Here is a 17,235-nt window from a genome sequence, read left to right as displayed (position 1 = left end):
CTGGCCTATCTTTAGCACAAGTTTTAAAGGAAATACGTATTTTATGTCAAATCCTGTATCTGTTGTTAACATGGACATTGCCCGCATTAGTTTTGCTAGGATCAGCAACACTACCTTCTGTCACAACATCTCCATGATGAATCTAGAAAGATCAGAGTAAAAAAGTCATCCTAAAGACACTCAAAAGATGGGAGTGATGAAGCTTCTTCATGTAAATAAAATGACTCAGAACAAAATAACCAAATATCTAATTATATAATAACTATGGGATCTGTAAACATCAAGCACACCAGTAACAAAATATTCATAAATTGCTAGAAATAATGCAGTTAATACAGGGATGAAACAGTTAATATGAATCAAAGTTTGAGGGACATGAGAATGCTTTTATCTTCTCTTAATTTAGTGGGCTATTCATATATTGTAATTTACTATTAGATCAGCCTGTGTTTGTAGTTGCCTGGTTGTTAGCTCTCAGTAAGTGTTTCCATTCAGTACAAACTACTATTTTAAAGTTCCATTAAATATGTACCAAGAGCATTAGAAGGACAGCCATCTCCCCATATGCTGACTTTAGGACCTTTGAAACCTCTCATGCAGGCACCATCAAAGAGACTCATTGTTTTGTTTACTTCTGAACCTCAGAAAAAAATGCCCAATGCAAACTGGGGGGAGGAGGGAGGGAAGAAGGATGAGGAATTCGTCTGCTCAATAATCCTTCTCCTCCAAAGAAAAAGACAAGGGAAGCAAAAATCTGATGTTCCAATGCACTAATGAGTTCCACTCCTCTGGAGTAAACATATAGAGAACTTGTGTACCTGGACTACAGCCAAGGGCCAGCATGAAACAGAAAATGGTGAGAATGGGGTTTGGAGGCGCAAATAAACCTTCAGAGGAACTGCTTGCTTTACTCTAAGCATTCAGCAGCAAGACAAAAGAATTCTGATATACTACAACCAGAGAACAAGGGAGGGCCCTTGCATTAATTGAGTGCAAATATGTTAGTTATTTTTATTTCAGTGCTCATTTTTCTTTCTTCTGCTATGTCAGCTTCATTGAACACAGTGAAATGATTTGTGAATACTTCCATTCAGGTCTTCAAAACAAAACCAAAATACCCCTAGGACACAGATGAAGTAGTATGTAGGACACACACTTGTATTCAAGCCATCATATTCAGCACAGTTTTCCAGAGGATCATTATTTATGGCATAGACTGCTTGTTCATGTATTTGTCCACATTTTGTTAAGCTGCTTTGCTAACAGCTTTTCAAAATAAGACAGTATTTTCTTCCAAGGAACCACAAAACCCCTCCTCAACAACAACATACCTTTAACATTAATCCATCAATTCTAACATCAACATGCTCATCTGATTTTGAATTATCATTTAACTTGTACATGGCCATGAACTGAATAAGACTCTGTTTCAAATCCAACACAAACTGATTTAGCCAAAGAATACTTCTCTCATCCAGGGTGAACTGTAAAGCATTCAGCTGGCCATATAAATTCGGACATGGAACTGAAAGAGAAAACAAAAAATATCATGAAAATAAGTAAAGTGTTTTGGGGGTGGATTTTTAATTTTTTTTTTTTTTTAATGAGTGCAGACTTACATTTTCACTGCTATTTTACATCAGAGAAAGAATGGAAACCCACTCCTTTGGTCTCAAGGACAAATACATTGTTAGGGGATACCTAAAGTAATGATTATTTCTCACTCAAAGCAACTGAATTTCTGAACGGAAAACCTAATATTAGAATAGAATGAAGTCTGAGGAGAGGGGGAGAATGCTCTCATTACAGAAGGCAGGACCAAGGAGTTTTGCTGTCCTCAAGTCCCATTCTCAAGAAATCCACTGACATTTCTGTATATATAACAGGGCCAACCCCATAACACATTAATAAAAACAACTCCATCAGATCTGCATTGCGTAATAAATACTACTGCGATAGTTTGAGTTCTTTTATGTAGCTAGACAGTGCAACTGCAGAAACAACACATATATGTTGACGAATGAATAACTTGTGTCATTAAAATGCTGTGTTTTCTGACATAAAAGCTGTATTTATAAAAAACAGTATTACAGGAGATTACCAGGAGCAAGGACTGTGCAAATGGAGCAGTGTTGCACTCTTTCCATTTTAGAAAGCCGTTACTTATTTCCAATTGTCAACCTGGAACCAGTATTAAGCTTCATAAAGGTGAAAGTAACACACAAAATTTATGGTACAGTAAAAAAACAAACAAAAAAACCCAAAAAAACCTCCAAAAACCCCACAAAAAAAACCCAAAAAACCCAAACAAACCACCCCAAACCAGAAAATTGAACTTCTTACTAGGAAAGTCCTTTCCATCTGGGTAGTAATATTCAGTGAATTCAATATGAATAGCTGGCATTTCTGGTGGAAGATAAAGTGACTTTTTATTGCAAGAGATCAGAGCTTTAGGGGAAGAACGACACTGGTCTGCTGTTGAAACCTGTAAAAGACCAAAGATTAATTTCATTGGTACACTACATTTTTATGAATTGCTATACATTTGTAGTTCCAAGACATATGCCTAGTAGGGTAACATTCCACTGCTGTTAGATGTAGAACTCCAACTACACAAAGTGCTACGAGACAGACCTAGTCACCTTGTAGTAGAAGCAATCTACATAGAAGTTTCACAAGAAAACTATATAGCATGAACAGTACCAGATCACCTTCCTTCATGTGAGGCAGGAGGCAGCAGCTTACTTTCAAAGGTGTTCAGTAAAAGCCTAAAATGATCTGATATCTTTATTGCAAACACTAAAGTTCCTGCATAAACAATTCTGCTCAGACATGCTATATTTGCATACTGTTTTTCCTTAAGGATCCTCTATCTAGATGATAGAGGATAGATAGCTAGGTTAAGTTTATAATGTCAATAAAATTAGGAAGTGGTTGTTCTGTCACATAAGGACAGATTCCAGTATGTGGGCCCATTCTAGGCTGCATACTGCTAAGCAAGGTATTTAGCATGCTTGGCTATGCCTAAAGGTCTGCTTCACAGGAGAATCAAGACACTATAGAACAGTAAATCCTTCACTTCTGGTTCCTTGCAGCGTAAAATTATTAAGCAAGGAAGAGATCACTTTTTGATATATATTTGGCCTTAAATTTCTTGGAATGTACCCTAGTTTAAAAAGTATGTTGTCAAAACAAAGCTGTTTCATCCAACACTTAGTAAGTCAGACTGCTACTTTGGAATTAGCCAACATACTAATACTGATTATATGATGATGTCTACTTGTATGAGTTTCACTAGAAATAAAGAATATATAACCTTTGTAAGCCTGCTTCACTCTATGTCGTTGTTTCCAAGCTGCAAACAACTCTGTATCAACACTCAAAAAAGTCAAGTAATAACATCTATTTAGAAAAATAGTTTTTTGTAAATTGTATAGAGGTAATGAAAATTTTAAAAATCAAAAATATATTTATGTAGGGAGGTGGAGGAGACAAGTATCTGAGGAGGAGACAAGTACCTGAAGAGTAGAAAGCAACTGAAAGCACCAACAGTACAAAATTATATAAAACCACTTCAAACCCAGATGAAGGCTCCTGGCAGCAAGCTGCAACCTCCCACTCTACCAGAAGCAATATGGCCGAAAAGCATTGAAAAATGGAACAAGAGCAAGTAGAAGTCACAATGACTAAGGGCTCACACTAACCATTTTTGTTAGAACCTGAAATTTAGGGTAGATCCTCCTGTATCACTACCATTCTGCCTTAGAGATATACTCCTTCTCTATTCCAGTTGCCTCCTGTCTGCATGAAAGACTGAATCTGGACCACAACTGTCAAATAAACGTACTTAAACAAATGGGGAATGGGGGCAGAATAATTAAAATGTCTACTCAAAATATCATTGAGGGAGGGAAGGGCTGGAGAAAAAAAAAAAGTAAAATACCCTCTCAATTTAACATCTAAAAAAATCCCATGTCCTTTGAAAAAGGTAACAATAAGAAAAGTATGAAATACAAAACCACATATTAAAATATTGGGTACCTAACACAGTACAACGAAAATATGAAATTCCAAATGTCAGAATTCAGGAAGAACTTGGATCTGAAATATACCTGTAATCGGGTATCATCTAATATAAAGTCAATAAGAAAATATCCACCAATTTTAACAAAGCAGAAGCAGGACCATAAAGGTCTAATCCAATAATGAATGAAAATACTTCTATTAATTTCAATGGTCTTCAGATTTGTCCCTTAAAAAAACACAGTTATTTAACAATCCAGGGCAAAGTAGCCCCAGTTTTACTAACTTGAAGAAATGTACCTGATATATATTGAAATCTGCAAGTCTAACCACAACAGGACTAGACATCAGTTTGCCCTTTGGTTGTTGAGAAGCCCTAGGTGTTCCTTTTGGTATCTGTTCCTTGCCTGTGGGAAAGAATAGTGATGGAATCATTGAGAAGAACAGTCTTTTTTAGAATAGTTTTAACATTTCATAGAATTGGAGCAGTATTGATGCAAACAAAGTACCTGTTTGTAGGTTCTGAGGGGATACAGCAGGTGGTGATTTGGGAGGAGAATCTATAACCTGGTCCTTCACAGCCTGCTTAAGTAATTCAACATTGCTTTTGAATTCATTTAATAATTCTTTGGCCCATCCACTTCTGGTTTTAGTTGCATCACTATAATGCATCCAGTGATCACAGCTGTCTCCTGCAAGTAAGAGGAATGTGGGAAATATTAACTCATTTGAAAATCTGCTTTTAAATAGGTAACAAGTTTCCACTATTTCACAATTCTTCTTCATAATACAATCTTATTATTACATGCTGTAATTGCTGAACAGAATTTACAACAGGCATTAAAACAGAAGCTATATTATATAGAAACACATCTCACTGCTTCACAAAATCACTCAGAAAACAATTTAATATGGCCACCTGCCTTTTAACACCATTAACATGTTGAAAATAGCACTGAATATTTCAATTCAGAGAAATCTGATGACACATTAATGTCATATGTGAGAACATGCAAAAAAAAAAAAAGTTCCAAAAAAAAGAAGTGAGAGCAAGTAACAGAACAACGTTCTCATGCTCACTTTTTCCAAGCTTATCTTTCCTGCCAGAACTGTGTCCTAAGAAGTTCCTGGTCCCTTTCCAGAAAAGTATTCTTTTTGTGTTGGCTCTCTAGCACCTCTACGGCACACAAACAAGAAGGTAATTTCAGTCAGTGCTGCACCATACACAGCCTCAAAAATCAAGCCCAGTAGAAATTCTTTTAATCCTAACATGTTTCTGTTGGTCAGACACTTAAACCTCTGAAAGAAATTCAGATCTCTTCAAATAGTCCCTGTAAAGACAGTCTACCAATGTGTTTGATACTAAGCATGCACTACAAATAACTTCTATCAAGTGATACACCACTCTCTAAATACCACCATGTGAAAACTTAATTTATTTGAGACTTAATAAGGTTTTGGATACTTACACTGGGGATGCGCAGATAATTAAAACAGGTAATTGCTTTTGGAAAAAAAAAAACCTTGATTTCAAGCCTAAATGCGAAGATTTCAGCATAGAAGAAACTATAAGGGAGGGGCCCATCACAAGAGATGACATTTTTTCCCCACCCTCTTGCCTCACAGCCTTTTGATGGTTATTCACATCTTTCAGGGTAAAGAAGATGAGAAAGGAACAGGGAAGAAAAAAAAAAAAAAGAGAGCATGAAAGAGGGCAAAGATACATTAAAATCAATTCCATAAAGTTCGGATTCTCCAAAACAGGGCTGAATTGGGATCACCCCAAGCATATGCACATAAACTCTGAAGTACCTACAGGACTGCAGCGTAATAGGGAAAGCTCTCCTTCCCTTTCTGGGAAGTCAGTACGGGCAGGCGTCTCTCTGAAGTGGCTGCACATTAACACATGAAGCATGAGGAACATGCCAGAGCAGGAGGAATTAGAGATCTGCATGCAGTTGCAGGGCTATGATCTCACTAGGACCAAAGAAACATAGTGAGATAGCACACACAACTAACATGCTGCAGAGGATGGACATAGGCTCTTTGGGAAGAACAGGACAAGGCGGCAAGGAGAGTGAGTTGACCCATCAGTGAGATGAGTGAGAACACATGGTGCTCTACCTTGGGATGGATCATCAGCCAGCTGAGCGCTTACAGGTAGGGATTAGATGGCAGACCAACATGGAAATGTTGCGGCAGATGTCTGCTACAGACCAGCTGATTAGGAAGATGAAAAGGCCTCCTTCAGACAACTGGAAGAAGTATCATGTTCATAGAGCCTGGTCCTCATTAGGAACTTTAGCCACCCCAGTATCTACCGGAAACCATTAGTCTTCAAGGGTCGGGACTAGCAGCGTGAAGTCCAGCTGGAGACAAATCTCAGCTGCAGAGTCTCCACCCTTGGTGCTATTCAAAACCTAACTGGACACAAGTCTGGGAAGGTAACTTTAACTGACATCAGTTTAATCAGAGGAGTTGGATTACACAATCTCCAGAGGTGCCTTCCATTCTCCAACTATTCTACATTTCTATATATGGAGATGTCATTGCCACATTTATCTATGAATAGTGAAGAGAAGGCCAGAATGTAATAAAACAATATTTTAGCGGAGCTGGCACTGATGTTGCTACCATCTGAATTTATTGCTGGTTGCCCAGGAAAAAAAATGCTTTTCAATTTCTCATATTGTCTCAATATATCAGCTTGATCAAGAATTTCCTATGCTGCAAAATGTCCTGCATAATGGCAAAGCAGCAGCTTTCTCTGATCATCATCCAGCAACACATCAGCTGCACAGATAATGGATCTGGATAAAAGCTTGGGTGAAAGCAGGTCTGGGAAGACTACTGGAGTGATGGATTGCTGCATAGACAGGTTTACAACATCCAATAAATCTGGCTTACGTTAGGGTTATCACAGTCAATGGGCATATAACCCGCTTCATTTCTGTTAAGTACTATGAAAGGCTGTTGTTGGAAGGCTTGATTTTCAATGGGTTAGAAATTTATCCTACAGTGATTATGCCTCAAACTCCCTTTAGAGTCTTGCTGAGCAGGGTCTTTTACAAAAACAACTCCCAGCCCCCAAGAACTCAATCTGCAAAACAATTAATTATTGAGGACTTCTTCCTAGCGGATTAACCACAATTTCCAAGACTAAACCCAAAAGCTGTTCCCTAAATATCCCACAGGCCAGAAAGGTACAAAATCAGAAAACTGGTCACCAGAAGCTGTGACCTTGCTGTTAGAAAGTATTAATGTGGTGTTGTCCTTCACTATGCAATATTACAGGACTTCAAGGTAGAAATGCTCTGCATATCAGGTTGATTTGAGCAAACAGACTGTCCCCTCTGTGACAACAGTTTGCCCATAGAATTGCCACACTCTTCTAAAACCATGGGAAAATGAGGACCTCTTAAGTGGAAGAAGAAACTTTCTGGCATGTTCCTTCCCCCTCCACACATACATCCTATAGGATCAACCACCACCACCTTTGGAAGCTTTTTGTCATACCCTATTAGTGAGATATAGATTTCTGTTACTTAAACTTACTTGTACAAAACACTGCTCAAGACTGGAAGGAGAACACTACATTTAGAGGCACCACCTCCGATCTGCAGATGAGCTTTTCCATTTCTGGTTTCACGTAGTGAATTATGTCGCATGCAGTCACTACCTAAAAGCACTCAGTTTGCTTCTAGCCTGCCCATCCAAGAGCCTACAGTGCATGGTTCAATCTGGCTAAAAATCTTTTCAAATGAAAAAATCAGTTTATTTTCCTGATTCTCTGAATTTCCTCTGAGGAGAGCTCACAGAAATCATAGATAGATTGGTCCCTCACTTAGACATTGTAGGAATCAGAAGTGACAGTAAATGAAAAACATAGGACGGGCATGTATTAAACCTCTGTAAAATAGGGTCCTCTCCCTTTTATAGGACAGGAAAGCAATATCACAATTTTCAGAACATATTAGGCCCATAGAAAGAAAGAATACTGCTTAAATGTATTTTTTCTGTGGCTTTGTACGTTTATTTGACCTATACTAAATTACATTTTTTAATCTACAAAAATTACACTTGCTACCTATGAAGGAAATAGATTGACACTACAGGATTCCACCTGCAACCATGACAAAAAAGGCATGAGGCAGGCTATGGCTAATTCACATCTTTAATCTATGTGGATAACCATTCCAAAATGACTGGTCTGTGTTAGTAAAAAGCAAAACAAAGCACAACCAGTTCTGCCCACCAGTTGAAAAACCCTCCACTGTGCTGGGCTGCTTTTGAATTCAAATTCAACAGCAAACTTATTTTGTCACTTCTACATTTTTTAGACTTCTGAAAACTATTTGTAAGAAATGTTTCCTTGGAAATTGCTAACATCTGTTTAATAACAATTCCTTAACAAAAGCCTATACAATGGAACCTCTACACACTGGGATTCCTTTTTAGCAAAATAAAAACAAAAACATTGCTTGGAAATGGATATAAAATGATAGACTTCCACGTGGAAAAAAAAAAAACAACTCAAAAAAACCCCCTAAAACCCAACAGATTGACTCTTGTGAATACCCAATTTGTGAATTCTCAATCTGCCATACTGCCTTCCTCTGTCAACACAGAAATCTTTCCATGTCAGAAACGTCTAAACACTGTTTTGTTGACCAAACAGAACAGTGAAAAGCGTTTGGCCTAAAAGAGCTCATCCACAGAAATTAAATTGGTTCCCAGGTTGTTGCTTTTGTTATTTGTTTTTGCATATAAAATGAAATAAAAATGAGTGTATTTGAAACGCTCAGAACATTATTATCCATGCCCTATATATGTACACACACACCAACAAATTCTTTTAGTATTCAAGGAAGACAGTTACGTTCACAGGTAATTCACAAAATGCTCACTTTGATACCTGCTTTGTGAAATGGATAATAGTCCACTGTTAAATAGCTGAAGGAAAGCTGCATGGCTCCTCCTGTAACACGTCTATTTGAGTCTGTAAAATAAAACAATACTCAGCTCTATACACATTGTATTTAGCATGTTAGTTCTCATGTTGCTCCACTTCTTTTTTAAAAATGAAACAGCTGTTTCTTCCTCCCCTTCACTGACTTTCCTTACAACCTCATTATCTTCCCTTAAAATTCACATACAGGTAGTAGTCACTGGTTTCTGAACATCAGCTAGTTGAACTCAGTGTTCTGTACTCAGACACTCCTAACAACTTGTGTATTGTTTTAAATGCTATTAAAAAGTAAAGACAACTCTCTGAATGCATATTACTGCAGTTTTTCTGAAACAAAACTTTTCATACTGAATGTATGGTTCTGATCAGTATTCAAAGTCAACATTTACAGCATTCTTGAAATTAAATATAATTTATTTGACAAATATTATTGCAGTGAAAAGGTCTTCTGAGAGTTATCTGTTATGATTTTTCCACTGCTAAATTTAAACTTCATGGGCAAAAAATAAATGACTAATAAAGACATCTCACTAAAAATGATAAATCAAAACTGCAGTAGATATACTGCATGTAAGTAAACACATCTCTAGCCAGTGAACTTATGCGCTGCTGTTCTCCAAGTGTTCTCCCTAATTAAGGAAATATTTAATAATAACCTAAGGTTTTCATACTCTTCTTCAGGAGACCTTGTATGCCTCTAAGTTTTTTAGTGACTAGACAGCCCCTTGGATATACACTGATACATCACTCTCTCTGATTGCTTTTAAAGGCATTAAAGAAGTGTCATTTTTCTTCCTTTGTTCTGATTCTGAATATGGCTATGTGCAATAGACTTTCATTTAAAAAAAACCCTGAAGTATCATGCACAAGAATGTAAGGACACAGAACACTTGTTTCATTCTTTCTATGTGCTGCAGAGCATACCAAATTCTCTAAATTAGTAACAGAAAGAGAACTGCTCTTTTATTAGTCTGTATTTTGTAAGAGTATTACAGAAGCAGATCATATAGGACCCTTTCAAGCCACAGTAATGTTGCCACTGCATTCTCCATAACCCAGTTAACTTGCAATATAAAAGAAAAAAACAGCAGGAACAATCAGACTGGACAGAATCAGTTTCTAGAAGATGGAATAAGCACTGATGCTACTAACACTCTCACCAGTTTTTACTGCATTTATTCTACAATAATCATATTTAATAATGAAATGTTATTCTCATAAAGGTATCTAGCTGATTTTAAATCTGTCTACATAGAGTGAAGACAATTCTGAATATTCCTCTAAAATAAAGACTCTTGATTAACATTAATGTATTCTGCAAAATGTATTCTAAAGATGAATATGGTTACTTAAAAAAAAAAAAAATTACCTCTTTCTTTAGAATGGATATCATCACATATATGTAGGTCCAAATGGGAAATTACTAAGTGATGAGAAGTTTCCTTAACATCAAAATCATTAAACAATTTTACTATTGCATCATTTTGATCAGATGCTGCCGTCGTCTGGGGCGCTTTCACCTGCTGAGAGCTGGGTGCAGGGGCAGAACTCTGAAAAAAAATTCAGTTGTATCAATTTATAAAGTTTATCCTTCCTTTCAAGCATAAATATCCTCTTCCTTATTCAAAACAGGTCTCTGAAATAAGGAAAAAACTGCACCAAATGTATTCACCTTGTGTTGTTACAGAGATCTAAGTGTGCTGTTTTGGAATACAACTAAGATGAGCTAATGGCTCAGCATCACAGCGAGGAAATGCCCATTCTCCCCTACCCCTACACTTCTTTACACCCATCACTTGCAGCACTGGTATTTTTCTAACTTCTGAGCAAGCTGCTCAGGGAACTAAAATTGCAGAAAACTCTTTTTTTTTTTTTTTTTTTTTTTTTTTGTTGGGCTCATTTCTGCTAGTTTAGTTCTCCAAACTATATAACAAAAGGGTGAAAGATGAGACACTGCCAGTATCAGGTAATTGGTGAGATGCAAGTACAGGGAATTGAAGAATTGGAACCTCCCTGCTTAAGTAACAGCTAATGGTTAAATTCTTGTAGCTAAACTATCAAATCCCACTGTAAATCATGCAGACCACTGTAAGAACTGAACTCTCCATTATAGTACACTAGCTTCATTGCAAGGGATTCAACAGAAATTACCTTACTCAGTCTTAGTAATAAATTATGTTTTATTTTAATGGGACTACCTTTTATCAGTTTATTTGTTCTGCTTTTTCACTGACAAGAGGTCCCTCCTGTTATGCTCACATAGCCCAATTGGCCTAGTCTGCTTTGCTGAAAAACGAAAAATGTTTACGTAAGACTATCTTATGTGCAGCATCTATACTACATCCATGCCAGCACAAATATGTTAAAAGTAGAATTTTTCACCAGGTATACCAACAAGAGAGCCGCATGATGGAACGCTCCTACTAAAAGCAAATTTTTTGGTACCATGAAAATAAACTCGATAAGCACTTTAAGCTGTTATAGTAAGCATATCTATCCCCACATTAAGGTTACTTTAGTGTGTCTTCATTATTACTTTCATTAATTCATAACCAGAAAATGTCTGGGGAACAAATGTACTAAACAGTTAATCAACTTAACATGTAAGTCTACATACTCTGTGCATGGATAAAGAAATCCAACTTTTCTCTTTCCTGCAATTAATATGAATACACAAAATGTTGTATAATAGTCTGTTACATTCATTCATAAGTAAAATAGCCTGTGATTCATTCCTAGTGTAATTTAAGTTATACAGCTGCATGAACATTCTCCAAAATAAAGTAACACAATTAACTACACTGTGTTGCATTTTAGAACACCTGTTAATTATATAGTGAGACAATCAATTCTCATACCTGTGCTGTTTCAGAAGCCAAGCTTTTTCTCTGTTCTGTTGATTTCTCTATGGCTTCACTAAGAGATTTGGCATACTGCACCATGGCCTTCAACTGGGAATCAGTCAAAACCCACAGCAAATCATCCAGAATCAAAACCAGTTTTGATGCCACTACATTACAATCCTTTAACTGTATAATAAAAATTTAATCAAGTTAAATGGGTGAACTAAATACTTAAATTTCTTAAATCAAATCAAAGAAAAAAAAATTTAATGCAAAAGTACACTTCCTCCAAAATGAAATTTCTTCCACATAAATAACAAACATTTTTTATTTCAAATTGTATTCTTCTCATTAACTAAAAAGTACCTAAGATACAGTATATTTATACCCCACTTTTTACTTGCTTGGAATGCATTAGATATTAAATTGATGCATTTCCCTAAATGTAGGTAATGTTAACATTGTGTGAATCTAGAGAAGTAAAACATGCCTCATCATAAAGAAAGCTCTGCAGATCAAATGATTTCATTAGTAGGACCTGTGCAAGGTCTGCATCTTCAAATTCTGCCTGCTATATTTCTTGTAAACTCTACAGTCTTACTAATCACATTAGTAAAAACTGAGTTCCGGGAATTTTACATTTTATATGGCCTAAATTTAAAACCTCTCCTATGTCCATGTATGCACTAAGAGCATAATTAAAAATTAATTCATAAAACAATGAAAGACGAAATTCAAGTTTACCCTTCTTTTAAGTGTGACCCTAATTTTTGATTGGTTAGTAATCAGTCGAACTGGAGCACTCATGATTTCATGCTTAGAACTCTGGATTGCATCTGCCTCTATTCTGATCATTTGCCAGTTGATTTCTTTAAAAGTCAAAACCTTTAAAGAGAGAGAAAAAGAGAAAAAAACACCTTCATGCAATATGACAGCTTGTGTCTAAGCATGTGCATGTTTATATCTGCACATATATATACACATACACACTCACATACATCCTTCATGCAGAGTCATATGAACAGAACAAATTCAAGTCACTTGTTATTCTACTTAGAGATGTCAGGAAGTAAAGCCTGGATCCTTCTCTCTACCTCCAGAATGTCACAGAAATGTTAAGCTAGTCCCAAGCAGACAGAGGTAATAAGCAGCATTTCAAATATTCAGAAGAAAATAAAGGTTACAATTTTTGCATACTATGTTGCTTTTGAGAGAGGAAAGAAAGAAGATTGTGTGGTTTTGTTTCAAAAAGTTAAATCAGAGTATATAGGAAAAGAGTGGGGAGGGAAGCAAAGCTACAGGATGGAAGAGGTTTTTGGAGTGTTTTATTTCAAGTAAAACAGAAAGTTAAACATTGAGTATGCCATATAGACCCTGCAAGCTTAGAAACATTACATGGATTTCTAGAAGACACAGCAAGCAGATATCCCATGTCTCATCATGGAGAACATCAAATGAACAGGACATTAAAAGGGAAAAAAAAAAACCAACCAAACAACGTTATTTCTAGTTTCCCTAAAACTCCTTCCTTTTTTACTCTCTGAAGAAAAAAAGATCAGCCACGAAGAAAGTGGAACAGGGAAGAGTTTGTTTGGTATGCGTCTTATTTTTCAACTGCAATTCTCTTGTCAATTTGAAAAATGTACAGCCTATGTTCTGCAAATATAAGCACAAACTTAAGTAAAACACAATGTCTTTGGGAAGGAGGCACACACAAAGTGAGCAAGACAAAAAGGCACAGTACAAAGTAGCTTGAAAAACACTATTTGCAGAAAAGCAGAGTAAATACCCTCCTCATCCAGGAGATACAGTATGAATGGAAACTTCTAAAAAATTCTGAGGAGATTTCTTACTACACCAAGAGTGTAACTACAGCGCAAAGGTAAAAGCTTACTCCTTAAAAATATAGTTTAGCACAAGTTATAGTGCAGCACTGGGTTTATTTTTTCCACCTTTTCATGCCATTTACTGCTAACAAATCATTCACTACAGTTTCCAGAATTCAGTGCACTAAAAGACACCACTCCCCAAAGGAAGGTCTGCTTTATATGGAGCAACTGATAGGCATCAAACTCCTCCTAAGAAGCACAGCATCAAAAGATACGGCAACATAAAATTCCATCTGGTCAAACTTTAACTCTTCCTCTTTAAACTTCATTAACACATGAGCATTAGAATACAGATAAGCTGCAGGAAAGATAGCCTGTTAGAAAAATAGTTTGATTTATTGTCCTGGGTTGACAGGGATTAGTCTTTATCACAGGAGCTGAAGTAAAATCAGCTCTTCCACTCCATCTGGGAATCTGCTCACCAGAGACTGAAGCCACAGCTTTCATGGGGTGATCAGCCTTGACCCTTGTTCTCCTCTTCAATTCACACACCCGTTCCTCCAAAGCTGAGGCAGGTTTTTCATCCCACTTTGTCATGTCTTCTCTGTGGTCCCACAGGTAAAACCATAGGGTGGCCCGTGGCATATACCTTCTATATCTTCTCTCTCGAGCAGTAGGACGCCTTCTGTTAATAGCTGAGATGTGTGTTAGTACACATGAGGAGCTGAATAAATCAGATAGATCATCTCTCAATTGTTTGAGATCCTGGGACAGTTCTTCCACAGCTGAAATGATGGAAGAGGTGAGACTGTCTTTGAACTCTCAGAGTTTATGAATCATTTCATCCACTGTTAGCGGTACCATGTCATTCCAGGTTACTGTTGCCAACGAATGGGCATATGATGACGGTGCATTCCATGTAAATTTCCACCACATGGGTCATGTACATTCGACTTCATCTGGATCTATGGGTACATTCCCGTTATTCAGCTTGATGTGATAGACCATCTCTACAACGGCTGATTCCCTCAGAGACTGGATGCCTTTCTCTAGAGTAGTCCACTTGGCCAAACAACTCATAACATCATCCTTGTACGGAAACCTTTCTTTCACAGCTGCCAAGAGCCGCTTCCAAAGGCTGAGGGGCTGTTTCTCTCTCACAATTGCTTTGTCAATTCCCCCTTCCCTAGCAAGTGATCCCAGCTGCTTGGCTTCCCTACCTTCTAGTTCGTGACCATCCCCATTGTCCCAGCATCGGAGCAACCAGGTGATGATGTGCTCCCCTGGTTGACGGGTAGAATGTTTTCGTATATTCCGTAGCTCGGTTGAAGTCCGAGGTTGAGAAGTCACCTCTTCTTCTTCTTTGTCAGGTGATAATGACTCCTGATCAGATGCTGTCCCAGGTAGTAAGTGCATTGCCACTGCTCCTTCATCTTGTTCTTTCATCTTTCTTGTTTTTTTTTCGCTTTTCCCCTTGCATACAGGGCCAACTGATACTGGTACAAATTGGTCCTCTGGTTTAGCTGCACTGATTATTACTGTGGTTGGAGGGGCTGCAGTATCTGTCGTCGGGGTTTGGGTAGCTGCTGTACTTGCCACTGGGGTAGGCGTAGCTGCTGTGCTTGTAGCTGGAGTAGCAGCACTGTCTGTTGTGGTCGAAGTTTGAGTAGCTACTGTACGTGTCGCTGGGGTTGGCATATCTGCTGTGCTTGGAGCTGGAGTAGCTGTGCTGTCTGTTGCTTTGCCCTCAGATCCAGGGACATTTTTTTCCTTTTGGAGGTGCTGGATAGTGTTGAACAGGGCCCTATAAGCATAGGCCAAGCCCCAGCACATTGCCATGATTTGTCTATCTCTGGTACGACCAGAATGACAACACACCTCATTTAAGTGTTTTACTAATTCTTCTGGATTTTGCACTTGTTCAGTGGTGAAATTCCAAAGCGCTGGAGGGGCCCACTGACCTAGATACTTGCCCATACTATCTCACACACCCTGCCACTCACGACTGTCCAGCCTCAGGGGAAATCTCTTGGTCCTCCTATATCGTCACCTAACCCTAGACAAGACCCAAAACTGACTCTGCTTAACTCTTGAGACCAGACGAAATGGTCATGGTAAAACACGCTCTGTATGTGTGCCAACATGGTGATCCTCATCACAATCAGCAAGCAGGTCTCAAGGGTACCCAAAGGCCATTCAAAACCTTCAGGATTCTCAAATGATGCTGTAAATGGTCTGGTGGGGGGGCTGGGAGCGTAAGGGAATGTCTCCTTCATGGGTTGACCACCCAAGGAGGAGAAAAAAGATGTGTAATTGTTAAACACTTCTATTATATACCTCCCAAAGTATAGAGGTGGTAACCACACTGGGAATGCAAGCCAGATCAGTTTCATGATCAATGAGTCTATTGTATTACAAGTCATTAACACAAAATACAATGAAACAAGAACCTTAGCCCAAGGCCCCCAGCCAATAAATACTAACACAGCAAATACTGGCTGTAAGTAAGGTACGACGTGCTGACACCATGAGATCAAGAGCAACAACTTTGAGAGCCAATAAATCAGTATTGTGACGAGTAACTATTAATCCAAAACAATGAATGCTTATCACAAATACAATTAGACACACTTTGGTCAGATCTGTCGTTATCTCAACCCTTTGGGCCCCACATTGGGTGCCAAAAAGAACTGTCATGGTTTAAGCCCCGCTATGCAGTCGCTCTCTCACTCCCCCCCAGCTCCCAGAGGAATGGGGAGGAGAATCGAAAGAACATAACTCCCACGGGTTGAGATTAAGAGCAGTCCAGTAGCTAAGGTATAACACAAACCACTGCTGCTACCACCAATAATAGTAATGATAAGGGAAATAACAAGGAAAGAGAATACAACTGTTCACCACCCGCCAACCGATACCCAGCCCAACCGAGCAGTGATCTAGCCCTTCTGGGTACCTGCCCCCATTTTACATTCTGGGCACGACGTGCCATGGTATGGAATACCTCTTTGGCTAGTTTGGGTCAGATGTCCTGCCTCTGCTTCCTCCTGGCCTCCCCTCCTCCCTGCCAGAGCATGAGACTCAGAAAGTCCTTGGTCAGCCTAACCATTACTAAGGAGCAACTAAACACACATCAGTGTTATCAGTGCTGTTCCCAGGCCGAAAGTCAAAACCACAGCACTGCACCAGCTACTAAGAAGGAGAAAAAATGACTGCTACTGCTGAACCCAAGACACTTATTCTTTTTGTGGTATTTTTAACTAACATTCTCTTGGGGTTTCTTTTCCTACATAAAAAGCAACTACCAGACTCCTTATCTCTGAGTAAACTCTATTCTGGAATAATCACCTAGAAACGGGCCAACATCAGCAAAATTTCAAATACTTATCCCAGGCCAGATGCATGCTAAAATAAGTCTTTCTCAATACAATATATTACAATATAATAATAACAATATAATACTTAAGATCAACCTTGCACTCTACACATTTTACTCTGCTTACATGGGAGAAAGCAAAAGAATGGTGTACAATAATCTAAGACTTCCATGTTAAGCTCTCACAGACAGTAGAAA

General features: G+C 38.1%; 1 protein-coding gene across 2 annotated transcripts in view; it reads right to left on the bottom strand.

Moving 5' to 3' along the window:
* Positions 1-17,235, bottom strand: part of BLTP3B (bridge-like lipid transfer protein family member 3B) — a gene marked incomplete at both ends in the record, with an annotated part of 57,773 nt that overhangs the window by 16,361 nt on the left and 24,177 nt on the right. For both annotated transcript variants that reach the window (XM_080622309.1, XM_080622310.1), the window contains 8 exons: positions 1,332-1,525; positions 2,344-2,485; positions 4,324-4,430; positions 4,533-4,715; positions 8,939-9,022; positions 10,362-10,542; positions 11,851-12,021; positions 12,580-12,720. In XM_080622309.1, coding sequence (XP_080478435.1) covers positions 1,332-1,525; positions 2,344-2,485; positions 4,324-4,430; positions 4,533-4,715; positions 8,939-9,022; positions 10,362-10,542; positions 11,851-12,021; positions 12,580-12,720 — 1,203 coding nt within the window. The remainder of the gene's footprint in view (positions 1-1,331; positions 1,526-2,343; positions 2,486-4,323; positions 4,431-4,532; positions 4,716-8,938; positions 9,023-10,361; positions 10,543-11,850; positions 12,022-12,579; positions 12,721-17,235) is intronic.

This window comes from Psittacula echo (genome assembly GCF_963264785.1).
Source record: "Psittacula echo genome assembly, chromosome: 1".
In the NCBI taxonomy this organism is placed as follows: Eukaryota; Metazoa; Chordata; class Aves; order Psittaciformes; family Psittacidae; genus Psittacula; species Psittacula echo.
Note: the sequence above shows the minus strand (reverse complement) of the source record. Positions and strands in the feature narration are given on the sequence as shown.